This window comes from Anoplolepis gracilipes, chromosome 12, assembly GCF_047496725.1.
Source record: "Anoplolepis gracilipes chromosome 12, ASM4749672v1, whole genome shotgun sequence".
NCBI classification, from domain to species: Eukaryota; Metazoa; Arthropoda; class Insecta; order Hymenoptera; family Formicidae; genus Anoplolepis; species Anoplolepis gracilipes.
Genome location: NC_132981.1, coordinates 7,733,383 through 7,747,230, shown reverse-complemented (window position 1 = coordinate 7,747,230; position 13,848 = coordinate 7,733,383). Strand labels below are relative to the sequence as shown.

Sequence of the window (13,848 nt, the reverse complement as noted above, 5' to 3'; positions counted from 1 at the left end):
TCGCATTTATACCGGCATTCAAAGAGATTGACATAGAATCTTATCCGAGTCGACCACGTGGCTGTCGAAGTGAGCGTCGACTGCGCCAAGAGTATGCGGTAAACACATTCCACGAGAACGGGCTTCGGTAGAACTCAGCATATTTCTCAAAAACATCTCTTAGAAAATCGTGACAAACGTGAAAAATAGTTTTTCACACAATCGCATCGCTTTGTGGTGAACAACATAAAATCGGTGTTAATAAAATAACATTAACAAAGCTCGAAAACTGGAAGCATTACACAGTAGCTGCAAACATATTTATTAAAACTCAAATATAAAACCTTTTTCTCACAATATAGACTGTAGCAAAAACTGTAATTTTTCACTGATTTACTTAAAATCAGCAGTTCTTCACGTGCAAGCGTCAGTGTTGTGATACGTAATCAAGAAATAAAATCGAAGTGAAGCAATTCAGGCTTTCTTCGTTGATTGCCATCGCCTGAACCAATAAAATTTCGAAAAAATCGAAAATCAACGTCCGCCACGCGCAAGTTTAGAGTTGATCACCCCGAGGATACAGCAAAGTAGCAAAATCCCGCCCGCAGGCAATCGTGAGCTTAAAGAGGCCCAGGTTGAGGTCGTTCAGCCCGGCTCAACGATCAACGTCAACAGGACGTATCAACAAACCCCTCAACAAGGAGGGTGGGTGCAGTGGTGCAGTGGTTGCCGAAGAGCCAGCGAGCTTGGGGTGGCCTCGTCCACAGGCGCCTTGGCACCGAGCGCACCGGGCCCCGGGGCTGCGGTGGTGGGTTGCCTGGTTGGGGTGTACCCGTGTTCTCCCTCCTCCACGGGGCCCAGGGGCCCCCTAAGTCATCATCTCCAGGCTATTCCAAATCAACAACAGCCGATCGGCTGCCGTGCCTGTTGCTGCGTGCATAGCAATCACCAGCCAGCTTCGGTCCAACTTACCAGTCAGCGGGGCGGTCTATCGCTGAGGGTAGCGAGGGTGGCGTCCACCACCTCCGTCCGAGCCGCCCCCTACGCCCAACCCCAGCACCAGGGGCTGGGGCAGGAGTGCAGGTAATAATAAATCATTAAACATATATTGTAGCTTCACTTCGACACGTATATTACTCCTTACTACTACTACTACTACTACTACTACTACTACTACTACTACCACTACTAGTACCACTACCACTACTTCTACCTCTACTACTACCACTACTACTACCACTACTACTAGTGCTACTGCTACGCTTCTACTCTGTTCGTCGTCGTCGGCAGTGTATTTGACAAAAGTAATATAATAAAAGTAACGATATACGCGCGTAGTAGCACGCCGAAATTAAGAAAAAAAAATATAAAAAAAAACACAGTTGATGGAGTAAAGAAAGTTACCCAAAACAAAAAACGCACGAAAAAGGTGTAGGGAGGAGACGGGGGCATTGGGTGGAGGTGGTGCGCACATCCTCGGCAGCCCGATGCTGTTCGTCCCGTTCACGGTACCCACCTTTCCTGCGACGCATCATCAGACGACTCATCCTGCGCATCAGTCACATCATCAACAACTGCAGGCCAACACCCAGAATCCGGTGCAGCAGCCGCAGCAGCTAACGCAGCTGAATCAGCTGAGTCACCTGAATCATCAGGGCATCGTGCCGGCGACAACCAATCAGCCAACTGTACACAGCACCAGCTGTTCGCCGCAGCAGCAAGCAACGACACCGAACAAGGTAAAAGATTGCTCGATTGCTTCATGCGACTGTGTGTTAAAGAAATTTTACAAAAGTATCAAAAACGTCGTATTGCTTGAAATACATTTTATCGGTGATAGAGACGCAGCAAATATCATAATAATACTGTTTTTGTTGAATTTCGCTCATATATGCGTTAATTGTATTAGACACGCCAATGTGTTAGCAGAAGAGCTATTATAATCAACAGGGCGCTATCGCATAGATAATGAAATAATGGCTGGTTATCATACACATAATGTAATTATCTTTACATAAGTAGGCCCGTGAACAAAATGATTTTAAAGCTTCCACTTAGTTTTCTCTAATGCAATGAAATACATTCAAGTCATTGATGATAATTCCAATATACCTTGTTATTATTCTATCTTGTTATTAGCCGATATTACCATTGATAAAGCTGATTGCATAATTTATATAACATAATGATAATGTAAGATAAATAAAAAATAATTAATAGTAATTAAAAAGTATTACAAATCTTAATATTAATATCGTCGCGCATTTATCATCGCGTATTATTAGAATCTCTGTGAGTTAAATATAAAAATATTTTATACTTTTTATATATTAAAATAAATATACAAAATAATATAAACTCTATTTAAATATTAAAAAGTCAAGTTTCTCTCTTTTTTTCAGTAAAAATTATAAAATTATATTTATTATAAGTAATTTTAATAAAACCACTACATAAATATGCTGCAGATGCAGACAATTTTTTTTATATAATTTTTTTATTTAAAAAATGTAATTTTAATTTATTACAAAAAGAAAGTAAAAAATTTTAGATTATACCTTTCGTTCAACCGTAAAGCAAGGTATATAACGTAAACGTGATTTATATTAATATGGAAGATCACATTTTATCAGAAGTGTCTATTAACATTAATATAAAATTAAAATGTTAAATATGAGAAATCATGTCAGATTCGTGATTTTAATCGTTTAATATTTGAAAATTGTGCGACATATAGACATTAGCGTAAATTTTCTAAATGTACCGTATACGAAATGGGCCAAATGTTCCGATGAAAATAACGCAATATCCGTGTCGCGTTTAATATCGCTCGTAATATTAGTATCGCAATACAAGTTTTCCAAGCGCACTAATAGATATTTATTAACATTGGGGCCGACAGCCACGATCTATAATCTATATGTATATAACGAGAAGGATTTCCTCTCTGGCCGTTTTACGTATCCGAACGACTTCTTTCTTACCGGTATCGCCCATGGTGTCAGGATTGTTTCTTCATTTTTCTCGCCCGCCCTTCTTCGCAGCTATACGCTTTTATTATCCTGGCGTAGATTCAAGTCAATTTTCTTTAGCAAGCCATAACTTGCCGGAAGATTCTCTCGAGAAGCATGGCGGCTGATGCGCTATAGTACGAACAAGACATCACGGGGTTGGCAGCAGGAACACGGTTTAATTCTTGAAGTCTGGCAATCCATGGGTGGTGCTTCCTTTTCCGGGAGTACGTCTCCATGTAGCACAGTTTGAAAAGATCCCCAACTCTTCCTGCTTTTGGTGCCACCACGATAAGAAGAAAATATATATCGCGATTTCGTGCAAATTATCAATTATAATACGCCGGATATCAAGAATATTAAAAAATACAGATCTCTTTTAAAATAATATTAATTTATATTATTGACTCTATCTCTCTAAATATATTATAATTTATTTTTATATTAATGTTAATCTTAAAAATATAGATTGCATATACTTTCTTAAAACAAATTACAAATTTACTAATGTTAAATTTATTTGTCTAAATAAAGAATATATTAAAACATTTTTATGCTTAAAAAATCTTTTTAAAGAACTCTTTTCGAAATTTGTTTCAGCGACATAGGAAGATTAGTAGATTTCAAATCAGTGAAAATGTCTATGTATATTTAACACATGCTATATGAAACGTTTGATCGATAAACGATGTGTGAAGTGACTCTTACGTCACTCTATGTTCACTGCGTTGAATATACTACACATCTATTTTCATTATGTAGCATACATATAAATACGCGTCGCATAGTACACGTGAAAATGTCGCTGACTTAATATACGTAGCGAAGCCTCCCATACGCATATTATTACGGGCAACGTTTACGCATTATATACGTGTATGTAAGTACATACTATGTAATTTACGTAGCAGTGACATATTCTGTAGTATACCTATATATGCACTATATATGCAAGTTACGACATCTGTGTATGTATTACAAATTCAAAGTGTCTACACGTGACTATAAAATGTGTACACAGAATGTGTACATCGTTTCTTGTGAACTACACATATAAATTTCTATAAGCTAGAATTTCTGAATGTGCTTGAAAAAGATGTGAAATGTTAATTCCTTTTACATATATATGATTTTTTTATTTAAAAAATTTTAATGCCTTATTTTATGCAGAATTTGTTGCATTGTTTATCGTGTTTTACTTTAAATTTAACATACGATGAAAATTTTGTGTTTATCAATTCTACAATTTTACTGCTTTGAACGAAAATTTAGCTTGCTTCAAAATTAATCCACGTTTAATTAAAGATCAGAACTTTTTTCTTTAATATATATAACATGTATTATACATGTAACATTATTTTTGTAAAAAATACGATATAATTGTTGATATCGTATTATTTAAATATATCTCGTAACAAATTTATATATGTTGTAGACTTATGTATAATTTATCTAATAAACTATGACAATACAAGACAATGCGCTAATAAAGAGCTGATTAAATATTAATTTGTTAAATATTTTGTTGGCAACAGATGTTATTGTTTTCCTTTCGTTTCTCTTCTTATATGTTATTAGAAAAACTATGAATCGTATTTTATATGTATAATATATATATTTAATACTTAGCATGCTCTTTAACGGTGCATCTTGTATTGTCATAGTCTACTGGACAAATTATACAATTGATCTACAACATATATAAATTTATTACAGGATATATTTAAATAATACAATATAAATAATTACATCGTATTTTTTCAAAGATAATGTTTTCCTCATCAGTATAATTTCTACTATTTTTTGAATGCAAAGAAGTAAATTAAATAAAGCAAAGAACATATTAAACTGAGATAACTGTTACATCTACACATAAATTATGTACTATGTTTATTCCTCTCTCTTTCTTTTTCTTTCAGCATTTAATAATTTGATAATAAACGGTATTTAAATGTGAACATAATTAATCGGTATCGAAGGGAACTTTGTAAAAAATATCTTTGCAAAATAAGCGGAAGACGCTTTCTCGTACAATAAAGGGTTACAACTTCGCAGGTAGGCCTTTACGGAAGACCGAAGTATGAAGAAGCAATGAGGGGGGAAGGGAAAAGTGAGGGAAAATACCAGAATTTCTAAAGCGAAGGAAATAGCTGCTATCCAGGTGGGTGGGCACAGGAGGCAGGAAGACTTTGAGAGTTGTTCGCGTAACTTTATTAATTAAAGGCCGTTAGTCCTTGTTGCTCGATACACCTTATATAGCCGCCACGGTCATGGTTCTCTCGTACAAAGAACAAGCCTTCTCGTCCCTTTTCCTCTCTCTGCTTCTTGGCGCCTCCGTCAACGCGCTTATCCGCGTATTGATCATCGTCATTGTCCACTGTAATAAATAGTATTTTGTGTGTGTGTTATTTCTTTTCATGTATTATCACTTTTTTCTCGCATGTCTAAAATCTTTTTTTTTATACATTTTAATCTATTCTTTTCTTAATCTTGCATAATAATTCAAACTATGTAATTATTAAATTTTTGCTCGCGAATACATAAATGGCAGGATTATACATCATTGATAAATGACATAAGTTGTTAAATAATTATTTTTTAAATAGTAATGTCGATATTTAGAAATATTAATTACTACTTTGCACAAAATAAAACGATTATCAAACTTTTATATTTAAATCTTCCAGTTTAAGTTGTATAAGTATCACTTTATTAATTAAATTATTGATTCCTGATAAGTACTCTTCATTATGCTAGTAAGCTGGAGAATTAATAAGAAACTTTAGAAAAGCAGACTCATTAAGTACGTTAATAGATGTTATTATCAAAAAATAATGCAAAAATACAAATAAAAATAACTGGATTTTTAGTTAAATCATTTTTTAATGTTATCAATAGCATATAAATTGTGAAACAATAATTTATGTTGTAATTTATGTTCTAAATTAATTTTGTTTTTATTTCAACTATATATAGAATTAAAAAAAATTATATATGTTATTTGTACGTGTGTAAAAATAATTATCTAGTTATAATAGTTTTATTTGGTGCTATTAAATTATTCCTTAGGATTAGTAGTATTTTCATTTTATATATGTTGCCGTACAGAAAAGAAGGATTATGGGCTGTGCGTATTATTTTACGAGCTACGTAGCTTCGATTTTTTTTTCTTTAGCTGTGTAATCGAATTATATAGTTATGTTGTCCTACCTTGTCATGATTCAATGTAATATCGCGTGTCCACAAGGTGTTAAACTGAGAGACAAGTACTGAGCGTTATCGAAGGTGCTTCCCACTCATAGCACAGCAAAGAAAAAGGCGACTCATTCGCGCTACTTCATCTTCTCATGTCCTTCGCATTGCCTCTGACTCCACAGCTCCAACATTCATCATCGTCACAATCTATCGCTGTTTTTCGCGCCAAGAAAATATCGCACGATTGCCGCACAATATCTCGCCATATGTGAATTCTTGCTACCCTATGCTGCGTCATTTTTTTGCCGAGTTTTATTAGCACCGTTGTGTGCAAGAAGATAATTACAAGTTAGCCACTCAAACGTAATGAAAAGAGTAACAAAGACAACTCATCCAACAGAAGATAATAATCGCTGGTCATAATTACAAAATTGCTTTCCGCATGATAAAAAATGTGTTGCGGCAAAGAAGAAGGTGCAGAAGAAAACTCATTATGGGGGTACGTAGGTTGGACCGTATGCCTGCCTGCCTACCTGTCCGTGAGGAGGTAACGCGAGGAGGGGATACGGATGGAGGGTGCTAGTAGAGCCGGTGCCGGCTGAGTGGGACTTGGCGAGGGTGGCGTGCGGGGGTGGCCTCGTGTTTTCAAGGGAAAGCGACGCGGAGGTTACCGGTGATGGCTAGGGGGTGCGCCGCACGGGGAGAAGATCAAAGTACTGGAGATGATTTCATTACGACACGCCACTCGTCTACTACGTTGAAATATCAAAAGAGTGGCGGTCTCACACAAGTATGGCAGTCGGCGACGGCGACGCGGCCCGGTGCGCGCGCGGAAGTTTTCTGTACAATGCTCTCTTCTTACCGGGCTAAAGAGACTGGCGAAGCACACGAAGTAGAGGAAAGGTAATACAATGTTAAGAAAAAGTCGGAGCGCGCACGAGGCAACCTTTCGCATTTCTGATTTCAAACTCTGCTCTATTTACTCAGAGGGAGGAATATTATTAGCTCAAGCTGCCGTCTATTGTCGAATAAACTCGGCCGTTGCAGAATGCGAACAAATATCGAAACTTGTTGCTCTGTTTTATTTAAAAACTTTAGATTGATGCGTACTCAATAAGCACTGTCATTTAGAAATTGATTGTTATGCGAGCTGTTTACAATTTATTGATTTGTTGTGGCAAACTAAGTTTAATATCTTCGATAGATTAATACAGATATTTTTCTTTAAAGATTGTAAAAACAATTTCAACAAAAATTTTATTTACTCTATTAAAAGAAAGAAAAATATTTAGACGTTACTATTATTTATCTAACTGATTTAAAATAATATATAGAATTTGCTGAAAACGTATGAAAATATAATATTTGTATTAGTTTGTTGTTTTGTATGTAAAATTCTATGTTGAAATATAAAAGAAAGTCTTTCTCTCTTTTTCTCAATTTTCACACATACATACATACATACCTATAAAGCGCAAGAAAAAATATAAATTTATGTTAGAAGAAACGGTTGGGTTTATTATAAATTATGTGCAACATTTTATTTTAAATTGTTAATCATATATCTTCACCGTAAATTATTTCAATTATTATCAGAATTAAGTAGAAATTTTAAACATACGATACTGGAACCAGATTAAATTGCTTTTGCCTTGTTTTTAATTATATCGAACTCGAAACTCGTTAAATCCGGCGCACCTTTGATCGGTAGAATAAATTTTACAAGCCTTTGTATTTTTAATGTCCCTGTTTCGACCTTCCATCCATTCGCCGTTTATCGCGCCCTATCTCGCACGAGTTTAACGACGAGCGCGGAGAAAGTCAGAATCGCGTTCGGTTTGTCCGCGAGATGCATCGCGCAATTTTTTCGCGATTTCAATACGCGGTAATATTCTCAGATCGATGTGCAAAGTCGTTTAGAGCTTCCTCTCTTTCTCTCCCTCCCTTTCTCTCACTCGCGCGCGATCGTGTGTGCACGCCGAAGGGTACGTCGGCCGGATGAGCCAGTAATTAAAACGAAATTCGTAAAAAAGAACGGCCGCACACGGCCCGTAATGCATACAACATAATGGATACAACGCACAGCGGGGGCCATCATAAAATTTTACAAATGAGCGTGTGCCCAAGCGGCGCGGCTTACGTAGAGAGCGCGGACGCGGTGGAGCAAAATAAAAAGGGAAAAAAAAAAGAAGCGATGCGCACCAAAAGCAGGGGCAAAAGCCACGCCGAATAGCACTACGCCGCGCGTTCGCGGCGGTGCTTGCCCTTTCTCCGCTTCCTCTATATTTCCTCTTTGCATCTCTGGGACCGCGGCACTCTCGCGTACCGCAGATACAAACAAACAGCTACGGTCATACAGACAAAGTAACAAATGCCGGACATTTACATTTAGCAGCGAGGGTTCAGCCGCGCTGAGAGTCCCCCCACTCATTCCACTCAATCCGGTCACCAACTTCCCCCGAGCTTTTCGACGATGTTTCTCTTTCTTTCGTTCACCAATCCGCGTCCTCTTCCTCGCTTGTGCACATGGATCGTTTGCATTCGGTAACGAGGACACACGTGTATGTACGCGACTTATATTATGCACAACCCGCAGTTAGCTTCGCGTCCCGAACTTCTCGGCACTTGCAAATTTTCCGCTTTTAAATGTTAATTTAAATGTAATCGATGACACTTCCATCGCACGTCTCTATGCTAATTCTCGTGTTGTTGCTCTTCTCGTTCTTTCTGACATTTTTTTACTTTAAAATAACTCGTATATATAAAACGATACGTCGCAATCAAGTTGCACGTCTGATTAAAAAAAAAAAGCTGAATCGTCAAATTTGAATATAATCCAATATCACTTGGTTAAACATACCATCTTTTGAAAAATAGTTTACAGAACTAAGGTTACATTGGTGCATGTAAATATATCTATACAGTCTGATCTGACTGCATCAATTTTGTCTGGAATAAAAGTAATGGTTTATTCGCTTCAACAATTTCTAACGTTTGTACGTGACTTTCATAAAAGACGTAATCATCGCGTGAAACTGATCAGAAGAAGCTTTATATGCATAGGGCGCGGCGTCTGATAGGAAATGTCTGACTGACCTCGATTTTCGAAATTTAAATCAACGATCTTTCGAGAAAAAAAGAGTAATAAATGGATGAAATGCCGAAAAAAACAAAATTGACAATAATTATAATTTTATTTAATAAGTATATTATTTGTATTTGCCTCTCAGTATAAAAATTAAAACGAAATACACTTCTGTTTTTGATGATAATCCGTAAAAATTACAAAATATAAGATAAGAAAAAATATTATTTAAAATTAAAGTTATATAGTTATATATTGTATATGCATATAGTAACGCTAATATATATTATATAATAATATATAATATGGTAGTTAAAGTTATAGTGTATACACATATATAGGTTATTAAACCTTACAAAAAAATAATTTTAAATTTTATATAAATTATTTAAATTGATATACATATTTCCACAGAGTTTTTTATTAGATATTTTTTATTTATCTAATAATATTTTTAATAAGGTTGAATAAACTTTTAATTAATTCTTTATGAGATTTTATTAGAAAACAAATTAAGATTTTTCACACTATTGTATATAAATCTATCGGATAGAGTTTCAAGATGAGTTTAAGCAAAACTGACACATGATACTGTCAATTATGCTAAACAGTACGCTTAAATTCCAATGTCCATCGAGCAATACCATGGTACGGAGTACGTCGTGCGTGATCGGTAATTCGATCAACATGGTAAACGTGACAGAAAATTGATGTGTTCTGTGTATCCAAGTAGGTAGATATCTGAACGATATCTCTAGCTAATACTGACAACCGATCCTTAGCCATTCAGAGAATAACGGATATGCTTGGCTGCCTGATATAACTACGAGTGTCCAATTATTTCCCGTTAGCCGTCCGATTGTCGTCCATTTCGATGCAATGATACTTCTACCTTCGAAATAAGCGATGCAACGATGGTGTCGCCTCCGACAACTCCACTTAATATAATTATAAAGTATTGATCCAATTCTGTTCAAGCCAAAGAGGATTGAAAGTAGGAGATTACTAAACGTTTTGACTAAAGTCATTAGTCGATTAGTAGATCTTTTAATAGGTCTTATACTTTTGACGTATATGCAACAGTTTCTATCTATAATAATTTATTCTAATTAATATATATGTGTGTATGAAATCAAATAGTATGCCAACATTATTGATATCATAATCTCTGTATTACATAGTTGTCAAAATTTGACACAAATTTACCTTATGTACGCGCGCGATAGTTCTTTCTTTGTATAATACTCATGATAAATTCATTAAGATCTCTCATTAAGATATAACTTCCATTAAGATATAATAGAAAATTTTCTTTCAATTATATTATAAGAGGCGTTTGCGATCATTTGTTAGGTTGATCGACGTCGTATGACGTATATCCGCTTCGCATGATAGTTTAACGAAAGAAAAAAAAAAAAAAAAAAATACAAGACGGAGAAAGCAGCAGAAAACAAAACGGCGCCGACTGAAAGAGGTCGGAAGGGGAAAGAACGTGGGCAACATACGAGGGCTGAAGGGTGGAAGTGGGCGTTGGGCGGTGGCGGCAGAGCGGTGGAGCGACTCGTTATGCACGAAACGCATTACTTTTATCTCGGGCAAGCCGAGAGTGGCGCCGAATTGCAATCAATTTTTTGTCTTTCTTCTTCAGCCGTACTCATCGCTCACCCTCTGCCTCGCTCAGCCCCCATTCTATCCGCGGTCCACTCGGGTTCCGTTCCTTTTGGTTCCGTTCTGAACTGATCCGTGCCTGCACCGCGCCGGGCCGTGTTTCGTCCGTTCGTTCGTTCGTTCGTTCGTTCGTTCGTTCGTTCGTTCGTTCGTTCGTTCGTTCGTTCGTTCGTTCGTTCGTTCGTTCGTTCGTTCGTTCGTTCGTTCGTTCGTTCGTTCATTCGTTCGCTCGCTCACTCGTTCTCGTTCGTCCGCTCATTCGTTCAGGATGGCTGGCTGGCGTTACCCCGTGCAACCGGAATTTGCATCCGGGATCCCACTATTTGCATTTCAATTCCGCGAGACTCTCGCTACCGCTGCCACCGCCGCCGCCACTGCCAAACGGCGGGTACAAACATAAATACGAATTCAAGGGTCCACAGGCTACTATATACCGCCTGACGCTGGCGATTCGGTGCTCTTGTTACGCCTAGTTACTGACCACCATCCGATTCCCCTGCACCACTTACCCATTATCAAATCAAGGAAGGAAGCTCGAAATACCAATGAATCGAACTACAACAGCGACGATTGTTTAAGCATGTCTATATTGTTAACTATATAAAATATCTTTCAAAAATGTACGTTTTCTTTCTTGTAAAAATATTTTTCAAAATTTTTCAAAATTCTTAATACATTTTGTAAAAAAGTAATAAAACTTGTCAAATTCTTATGTAAAAATTAATTAATTTAACATAACATTTGCATTTACATATTTGCAGTATTTATAGTATTTACAAATTATATAAAAATCCTTTGAAACATTACGATTTATTTAATATCGTCAGCTCTGATTATTATATTATGTTATAATAATATTATATCTCGTAATTTTAAATATCTAGCCGGAGAAAAATATGCATATATTATTATGAAAAAATCGGATATTTATAATATAAATAAAATATTCATGAAAAAAATGCAGAGAGAGGTTTATTATTTACTAATGTGAGTACAATGCTCGTAATTAGAAACGTAGCAAAAACAACAATATATACATACGTGCGCGTGCGCGAATAACTCCAAATGTTGCAGCATAGTATATTCCATGATTTATTTACGCTGTTGAAAGAGAGGATTTATTTATTTATGTATATACAGCATAAATCATTCGACTATGATTAACAGCATACTATACTTGAATACTGCAGCAACGTTAAATACTTTAGAAAGCACCTTAGCCACATATATATTTTATTGCAAATCCCATTACAAACTTTATTCAACAAAATGATTAATATCTTTGAACTTAATGTTTAAAGTTTAGAGACAGTAGTATTTTGCTACGATTAATTTTATAAATACATATCTCTTTAAAAGTCCAAAAGGAAAGGATCGATATTATTGTTTACGTTTTGTTATATAATATCACAATACATAACGGCTAAAATGATATGCATATAATCCAATAAATAAATCCAAGAAGCCGTGGAGCTGTCTTAAATTATGCATATAATTTTCTTCCGCGATATTTCACGTCAATAGAGCATCCGTATTCGGGTCTCATCTTTCGCGAATAAATCTTGGCGTAAAATCGTTCCATATGGTCGCATAGGAAAAAACATTAATGTGACGCTTTTCCTAACGTGTCCACATCGGAGTAGCTACATCCGGTGATTTATCGACGCTGATACATGATAGTAGCCGCGTATCGCATCGGTATAACTAACCCCTTCATTCCGGTGGTGCCCCTAAGGCGATGCTCTCTTCGCCGCTCATGGTCCGATCGATCACATATACTTGCTCTCTTGCGTTGCCGCCGCCTCCGTTCTCTCTCTCTCTCTCTCTCTGTCGCTCTCACCTTCTCTCGTGCGTCGAGTTGGCCGATCGTGATCGTCAAAGGGTCGCTCACTCGTAATCAGTCGTGCGAGGGCTCACGCACGTTCTGCCGCGACTATCGGGGTCGTTAACCCCCACCTTCTCCGCGCCCTTTCCGCGCTATTCCACCGGTCGATCTCTCTACAACAACATGCAGACCCTCGTCCAGAGTCGATGTCTGCCCTCGAATCCCTTTCACGGGCAGCTGGATCTCAGGTGAGACGTAAACGAACAAAAGAAAATAAAAAGAGTAGGGATGGAATAAAAATAAAGATCATGAAGGAGAGGTATCCGTGCGTGTAAAGCCATTCGCTGAATTCGCGGATGGATCGTGGATGCGATGCTTTAGCATTTTCCATAGTCATGGGCCCGAAATCTTTTCAGAGATCTAAACGTCTTCTATTATTTGCTTTTTTACGATATACGCAGCAAAGCAATATTAAAGAAAACTGAAGAAGAGAAAAATTTATAATACTAGCTATATCAAACGTACATATACAGGCTTTAGACAAGATATAAAACTCTGTTATGTTTAAAGTTAATATTATAAATTCATATATACGTAATGTAACGTTTTTTTTTCGCGCAAGAGAAGCATGTATTCTTCAATAAGTAAAAAAGATGTGAACCGTTTTTCCGCAAAAATCGAGAAACACAGTTGTTTGGTGAGTCTTAAGCCGTTTCTTGTGATCACAGGTGTATCCTAGTAACGTATCATCTCGCGTCGGCTACTGCGGAGAGCCGCGGGTTTTCACCGTGTTATCCTTTGCATCCCTTCGGTATCCCGTTCCACCGCCTTGTCGCGGGAAAGTAGCGACGGTAGAAAGCTGAGGGCGGTGGGAGTAGATTGCAAATGAGAGCTTTTGCAGTGGCTATATTTCTTGCTGAGGTTTTTAATCCTGCGTGCAATGCGATGCCGGCTCGACAGGCAGAGCCGTCCGAGCTTTGCTCGTTCTTTTCTCCCTTTTTTTTTCTCTTTTTCTCTCGACCTGCCGGTTACCACCCTTCTCTCCGTCGCCTTTGCCTCACTCGAGTTTTCTTTTGGCGTGACCG

General features: G+C 37.0%; 1 protein-coding gene across 5 annotated transcripts in view; it reads left to right on the top strand.

The window, feature by feature from the left end:
* The first annotated feature begins 498 nt into the window (after positions 1-498).
* Positions 499-13,848, top strand: part of LOC140672167 (nucleolysin TIAR) — a 411,431-nt gene continuing 398,081 nt past the window's right edge. For 4 of the 5 annotated variants that reach the window (XR_012047840.1, XR_012047841.1, XM_072904062.1 and 1 more), the window contains exons 1-2: positions 499-1,062; positions 1,409-1,718. Coding sequence is in view for 2 of the 5 variants with exons in the window: in XM_072904062.1 (XP_072760163.1) it covers positions 1,467-1,718 (252 nt within the window). In the remaining 3 variants the exon portion in view is untranslated. The remainder of the gene's footprint in view (positions 1,063-1,408; positions 1,719-13,848) is intronic. The other variant, XM_072904067.1, reaches the window with a different exon arrangement.